The 7,527-nt window shown below is 39.4% G+C and overlaps 1 protein-coding gene across 1 annotated transcript; it reads right to left on the bottom strand.

Moving 5' to 3' along the window:
• Positions 1-254: 254 nt before the first annotated feature.
• Positions 255-7,168, bottom strand: LOC309417869 (serpin B10-like; the record flags this gene model as incomplete). Its single annotated transcript, XM_082015444.1, has 7 exons — positions 255-1,245; positions 2,132-2,287; positions 2,823-2,965; positions 3,313-3,430; positions 3,838-3,972; positions 5,627-5,740; positions 7,001-7,168. 7 exons carry the CDS (start codon positions 7,166-7,168, stop codon positions 841-843), a joined length of 1,239 nt encoding a protein of 412 aa, XP_081871570.1. The 3' UTR covers positions 255-840.
• Positions 7,169-7,527: the final 359 nt, after the last annotated feature.

Genomic DNA, 7,527 nt, shown 5'->3' with positions numbered 1-7,527 from the left:
TTCCAGAAAGCATTTAGGGAGTTACTATTACAGACTTGATTCTCCAGTTTGATCTTGCCTCAAACCAGTGAAATAAGTGGCAAAGCAAAATGAGAGTAATGCAGTGCAGTGCTGGGCTGGCAACAGTGTTGGTTATAGAAAGGTTACAAAGGCTGGTTAACAGAAAAGTTACAAAGGAGAAGATTTCAAGGCAAATGTGTTTTAATTTCTTCCAATTCTGTAGTGTTGTTCAATATTTTCCAAGTGCTGTGGGACAGAAGTTAGAAAGGACATGTGTCAGCCCCTTTGCATGCAAGGAAGAAGCACCAGTATCAGGAACACAGAGGGTTTTGCAGGTTTATTTCATTGCCAGCTGTGTCAGGCTGCAAAGTTGTTATAAAACTGACAAGAATGCGGGTGAGGTAAGCCCTCTTGGGATGACCAGCGTAGTGAGCTGAAACCAAGGGAGATGCAGCAGCGTTCTGCCAGAAGGGTTTTTTCTTCTTTCTTTTTTTCTTAGATACCAAAGCAAGTGTGTTGGGAATTACTGTTTTAGATCAACTTAGTCTGTTTTGCATTGTTGCAGTTCTGGTTCAGAAAGTACTGAAAAGACACATCAATGTTGTTCCGTGCACAGTTTGATACTTATAGTGTAGTGCTATTATTTTCAGGTTCCTTGGCCAGGAAAATGCACAAGAGGCTTGAATTCCAGGTTATTTTTAATATGTGCTCTTTTCTAACATTGAGAGATTTGTCAACAATATAGGAAAATTTAAAAGTGCACAGACTATTGAGATGCTCTTCGTGGTGTGTATTTTGTTCATTATCGTTGCAAGAGCCTGTTCAGTAATGGTCAAGTTTCTAAGGGGAAGAGAACCTTCCCAAGAAGAGGATACTCTTGGTTTTGTTGTGCCTGATAAAGAAGAGGAAAGGGTGATCTGCCACAAAAATAACAGTAGCACCAAGACTTCTTGATGCCAGTGCTGCTGAGCTGGCAGCTGCTGCCTCTGTGCCTTCTTCATTGACTTCCAGATAACACTTATGAAAAACTTGTGACAAAAACAGATCACCGTTCTCTGACATTCCTGTGAAATCAGCTTGACCTTCAGTGAAGGCATCTTGTATCCCCATCCTGCTCAAAGTAGATTTGAGGTCATATTTATCTTCTAATGTGAACCTGGGCAGATAAACCTCCATTTTCATTTTCTCCATTAGTTCTGGGCTGGTCCATGCAGACAAGTTTTCAGAAGTCAATTCTCTTTCTAGCTGCAGTTAGTAAAAACAGAATCAGAAAATTACAGACTGTTCAAAAATCTGTGCCCTAAGGGATATTTCTTCTCTTTCCTTAAATGGAGAACTTTTCAAGCTGTTGTAAGAGAAAAACAAAACAGAACAAAACACCAGTAGTGAAAGACCAATTTGGAGCTTTTTTTGACTAAAGGAGTATGTTTCTCTGCAGTAGGTCAATGAAGTATTTGAACAATTCTCAGTAATTGTCAAGGAATACAGCAGGGTTAAATAGCTGTAGAACAGAAACATCAGTGTCAAGTAACAGTAGTCTGGTTGATTTGCTGTTCACATTTCTGTCTTCCCTACATTTTAGAATTTACTGAAAAGAACTTTTTTTCTACAGAACACCCACTAAAGTAAATAAGAATTTAGTAGGAGTTTCTTATCCAAAGGCAGGATTGGTCTCTTTACAGAAGGTGACAGTGTCCATATGTACTATCTCTGGACATCCTGGAAAGCAATGGAGGTTGCTCAATTTGTGGAGGGTTTTTTTTGGAATGAAATCATGTCTGTCCGAATTGGTACAGACAGTGAATCTCAGCAGGGCTGGCTTTCTGTCCTCATTTTTGTTCAGGTGGAAGAGCCTGTCTTGTGGGGGTTGCGTTACCTATTTCCAGGATTGATCAACATTAGGAACCACACAAGTGCCAGCTGCCAAGAGTAAGAAATCTAGTCTGAGCTCCAGGAGATTCAAGTTCACAGTGCTAGACCAAGTTTGGGGTTTGCTTTTCCTTGAGCCTGATCAGCACCCTCCTTCCTAGAAACATGACTGCAACCTGGCCTTTTACCTCACACATGCACAAAGTAAGTAAATATTTACAGTCTTGTTTTTTCACATGATTTATGTTCTCAGTTGCTTTACCTTTTGTAGGCCGGTGATGTCACTTGGTAGGAGGATAAACATGCTGAGGTCATTATTGATATATGGAAGCTCAAGAACGTCAGTCTGAACTGATTCTATGTAGGTCCAGTTAAATTTGTCACTCAGGTACATCATTGGCACTGGTTTAGTTGTATGCTGCAACAAATCAAATTAGAGGTTTGCCATTTGAACTCTGACTGAACGGTAAAATAGCACAGTGGAAGTTTATTGTATTTACTGTACAAGCTGCCCAGTGTGTCTGAGACATTCTTATGGCTTTAAGTGGTAGGACACAGGATTTACAGAGGACCTCTGGTCTTCTTGGAAGGGCACTAAGAAGGTAGGCAGGCTATCTAAGCTGTCTCAGATGACACCTATTATAGGAAGCTGTATTCCACTCTGATTTGTCATATGGTTAAAAATGAAAATGTAAAGAACTAACTCATACAGTTTTGTTCACCTCTTTGTTTTCCCTGCCTTCAGAGAATGGAAGCTTGCTTCAAGTCAGCTTCTGACAGTAGGCTCAGGTGCTAGTATGTGTATGCAGTCTTTGTGCTGAAGATGTGGTGAAGAAAATATACTGTGTGCTTTAAGTGGAATAACTTTCATGCTGTGTGGATTTAAAGATTGACAGGAATTTCTCTCCCCTGTCTTTTTCACTCCTAGGATATAGCGCAGTGTATTCCCATACCGTGTTTATTCTGAAAGGCCTTTGCCTGGTAGCTTCAGCTTCAAACTTTGTTGCCCAGTTTCCTTTGAAGTAGAGCGCATTTATCAGGACTAGTCTGGTGAGCGAATCTACGGATCCAGGAGGCAGCAGATTTTGGATTTTACCTATAGAAAACATAAGAACATTTACACATTTGTTCAGTTTTACTGTTTCGGAGTAAGTGTTGTCATGATTTCTGCGGTTATAAGCCAGGGTGCTGATATAGCATGCTTCTAGCTTGAGATTATTAGCAAATATGTGGTTACTGGGATAACCTTCATTTACAAAGAGTAAGACACATTCCTCACATGTTCAGATGGAGGGCACTAATTTTAGTAAGGGCTTGTCACTGGATGACTACTTTAGGAAAACTGATTGATTTACCTTTCTGAGGTGAATTGTTTACCTGCCTTGGGCTCCTTTTTCCAGAATGGCTTCTTTTTAAATTGGGAGAGGAGAGGCAGGAGCTTACCTTCAGTCTGATGTTTGACCCTGGAATTGATCTCTCTTCTGATTTCATCTGCTGCTCCCACAAAGTCAACTGATTGTGGCTCTGCATTATAGTATTTCTTGGCTAACTCTAAGTATTCCTGCAGTGCAAGAGAGACAGCTGTTTTATGTTTGTGGCCTGCCAATATCAATGCTAATAAATAAATACAGCCAAATAGAGAGAAAACATGATAAAAATTATATAGCCTACAAGCACAGCATTTTGTCAAAGGAACAAAGTATTTTTTAGTGGAAATACTCAATTCAAATATTTGCACCTAACCACATCTGCACATCACCCTGAAATTAGATACACATCACAGAAAACTAAAATTTCAGTGTCCAAAGTCTCAGGATGAGTCTCATAGAAAATATTTATGTTAAGGATAACAACATGATTTGCAGATATAATGAAAATATTTAAAAGCATATAGTTTATGATATGTTGTCATAGATAGATCATAAAGGTTAAATGGTACTGCATAATCTGAATAAATGGCCTACTAACCTTACTGAAAGGCAATGTTTTTTCTCCGTATAACTGGTTGACACTTTTAAGCAGGTAATTTTTAGTGGCTTGGTTGATTTCAAAGTTGAGTGCTTTAAACCCAGTATGGATATTATCCGATTTGCCAACTTCTGTCTTGGAGAAAAGGAAAAAAAAGTTACTCATCTGTTGTGTAAAATTGTTCAAAATTGCTAATTTCTTCCTTCATGCAGCTCCATGTAAAATCTTTCTATTGAGGTGATCTGTTACCTGTATTGCAACACAAAAGGTGTTCTAAACAGGACAGCTATTAAAAGAATCGTTTGAAAGTATTAAAAGTTGTAGACATGGTATAGACACTGTAAGTGTCTCAGAATGCAAGGAGTAAGAGCTTGAACTATTTAAGGGTTTCTAAGTGGAGGATGTGAAATTAAGTATATACAGAGAGTGAGAGACAGAATGTAATTGTTACACAATACATGAAGATTTGGCTGTGTGACTCCATTTATGAAAGTTGAGTGTGTTACATGGAAATTTTGCCCCTAAATTTCTTAATCTTGCTCTTAATGTTAATATTCTATATTAATTTTGGTTTTATGTTGCAGTAAATTCTTTATATTGAAGTAACAGGATTAAATAAATGTGGGCTCAAACTCTCAAATGAGCTCAAGGAATTTAAACTGTGAATTAGTAAACTAAAAATCTGTGCTGTATTCATCTTGTCATTACCTCAGAATCGGAGGCATGAATACACACTTAAATTTCTAAACTGTTAGAACGGTCCATTTGCCCTACCCACAGTGCTCTGTAATTCTTACAATTCAGACAAGCATTACTCATGAGGAACAATCCCTCTCCTGTTCATGCAGTGCAAATGAGTTGTTGACGTGGCCCCTAAAATAAATCTTCCCAGCATGGGATTTGGCTGTGGAATGCAGATCCAAGATCCCATTCATCAGAACTCGCAGCCGCTGGGGCTTTGTGGGCAGACTGCAGGGAAATGGCTCACTCCCACAAAGAAAACAGATTATGGGAAAGAGCAGGGAGAAGAGCTTGACACCACTATGGTTGAACTGTCAATGAGGAAAAACTGGCTTTACTGACTCAGAGGGATTCCGTTTCCATATTTTTTTGCTATCTTAAATTACGTATACTTTGATACAAGATGCCTGCCAGTCTGTCATAGAAATATCTCATGAATATAATGATTTTAATTCACTTAAGAGTTAACTGCAAGCAACTAGTCTAACTTGACAAATTCCAACATGCCAATTTATTTTGTTAACTATTCAACTGAAATGGAGACTAATTTCTGAAGAAGGCTCCCTACCAAACATAGGTAGCCTGGAAAAGTTAATACTCTGTTTTTTGTTGTCTTGATGCTGCAATCAAATGTGTGAGAGGGCAGCTCTGTTCTTATGATTAGCTCTTTGAGGTAGGAACCATGCCAGTTCAAAGAACATGTTGTTGCTAAATATCTAGCTATTGAACAGTAATAATTTGAGAAAGAAATCTCTCCTCAAAGCTAAAGAAAAAAAAATCAAGAGATCTATTGACAGAGAATGGTGACATTAAATTTTAAATTTTGCAAATTTGAGGTTAGTTTTTGCAATTCTGCCTAAAAAGAGGAAGCATGTAGTAAGTATTGCATTAGGTGAAGGTGTCACAGGATGCTGTCACCAATTAATTGTGTACACTACCTCTAAGGAAGGCAAACACAGGCAAATGCAAATATGGAAGGAAAATACAAGCAAGAGAAGATGTGACCGTGACCATGCCCATAGCTTGATCACTAGTCTTGGTGTGATACCTTCTGGAAACAAGCACATCGATTTGATAGACGGTCTTCCGTTCTGGAATAGACTTGCATCTTTATGGTTGTGGTGATGTTTCTGACTCCTTCAGCTTTGTTAAAGTAAAGTACCTATAGTGGAAAAAACAGTACTAAATGCAATGATAGAAAATTTGCTGTTTCATTAAGATCTTTCACTGATGTCATGGGACTGGTGATGAAGAGTGTGAAACTCCTTTTATTCTTGTGTCCAGTCCTGAATGAATATGAAATCTTTGCTTAGGTCTTGAGGCCCACATGTACAAAGTGGCTTGCACACACTAAGCTGAGGGCTGCAGGGCAAAACTCGCATGTACCTGGCCTTTCTAGAGGAATCTGCCTACTTTGAGTTATGCCCTGGGCTGACCAGTTAATACCTGGGAAAAGCCAATTATGTCCAGATGGAGACTACCAAAGCAGAAGTCTTAAATGGAGTGCTGCCATGTGTCAGAAAGCATGAAAATGGTGTGGGCAGTTTCATGCCTTAAATCCCTTGCTCTGCACCTTTCCCAGACTACAAAGGGATGCATCTAACCTTGGAACGTTTTTCAGAAGAGCTATGCCTTTTTTTTTTGTTTTCCCTTCTTCCTAACAGAAGATTACTCCTTTCTTTGTTACCCTGCTGGCCCTCTTTTGTCCAGTATATCAGGAGTTAGATCACTGCCTTACCAGGTGGGACAGCTTCTGCCTTAAGCAGAATCCTCAGCTCCTACGATAGAAGCTAGGTAACTGTGCATCGGGGCTGTCCTTGTGGCCTCCTGCTGAAGCTATGAACTTTGCACAAATATGACTTAGGGGTTTCAGGAACTGATTTTGCCTGTAAAATACATACCCCAAAGAAAGGGTTGTAGTCTCACCGTGTTTCTTCTTTGATCTTGTGGGTGTGGATTTATGTTTAGCAAAGTGCAAATCTTATAATAACTATAGGGCAGAGTCTTTTTTTCTGGGGTTATTTCCAGCGAGGTAAGATGTGAGATGGGAATTGTCTGGCAGACTAGATGGAGAATCCAGGTCTCCCACTCCCTGGCGAGCGCTCAAGTTACTGAGCTTTGGGATAAAGATCTAAAAGGAGACAATGTCACCAGTGCCACTTCTCACATTTGTTGGGCGCCTGTTTCCAGTGGCTAGGGTGGACTATTTCTTCAACCTGCACAAGTGGAGAACTGGTCTTTTCATTGCAGTGCACATCAGGGGTGAAATGGGAGCTGGCATATATGTGTGTAGAGTTTTGATTAGAGTAATTTTTCTGCTTATGGTTTTCCTCTGTTCCATCACAGTAAATTTCTTGCATAGAGGATGTTATGCCAAGAGATCAACCCTTTCAGACAGCTACCTTTTGAAGCCCAGACTCACCTTTGCCATCTGATCTGCAGTGTTACCTTTGGCTCCCAAATAAACAGTAGCCAGGGCAGATGAAATACTGAAAGGGGAGAATAAAATATTCTTGTCCCCATCTTCCTGACACTCATGTTTGAAAAAGTCAAGAGCAAAGCTTGTGTTTCCCTTATTCAAAGCTTCCATTGTTCTGAACCTGCACAGAAAGGGAGAAAAGATGCTATTAGCAAACCACTAATTGTGACTGCTATGAGTCAGTTTCTCTTCTGTTTTTGAAGTTTGTTTTGTGATTTAAAGGCTTTCTAAAAATATCTATCTATATGAAGAATGAGGAGGATTAGCTATTATAAAGTCATTTAAGATTTAGTGTGTCCTGTTTCACTGATGACACCAGCTATCATTTATGTTAGGGAAAAAGCAGCCTCCAACTTTGTTTTGTATTTGTTCACCAGGACATTAATTGCACTGTCCTTTACAGCATCTTGGAATGACAGTTGATAATGTTACTCACCAGCACCTGGGCTAGAGGATGCTGAGAAACTGTC

Source organism: Phaethon aethereus, assembly GCF_964289735.1.
Source record: "Phaethon aethereus genome assembly, chromosome: 2".
In the NCBI taxonomy this organism is placed as follows: Eukaryota; Metazoa; Chordata; class Aves; order Phaethontiformes; family Phaethontidae; genus Phaethon; species Phaethon aethereus.
Note: the sequence above shows the minus strand (reverse complement) of the source record. Positions and strands in the feature narration are given on the sequence as shown.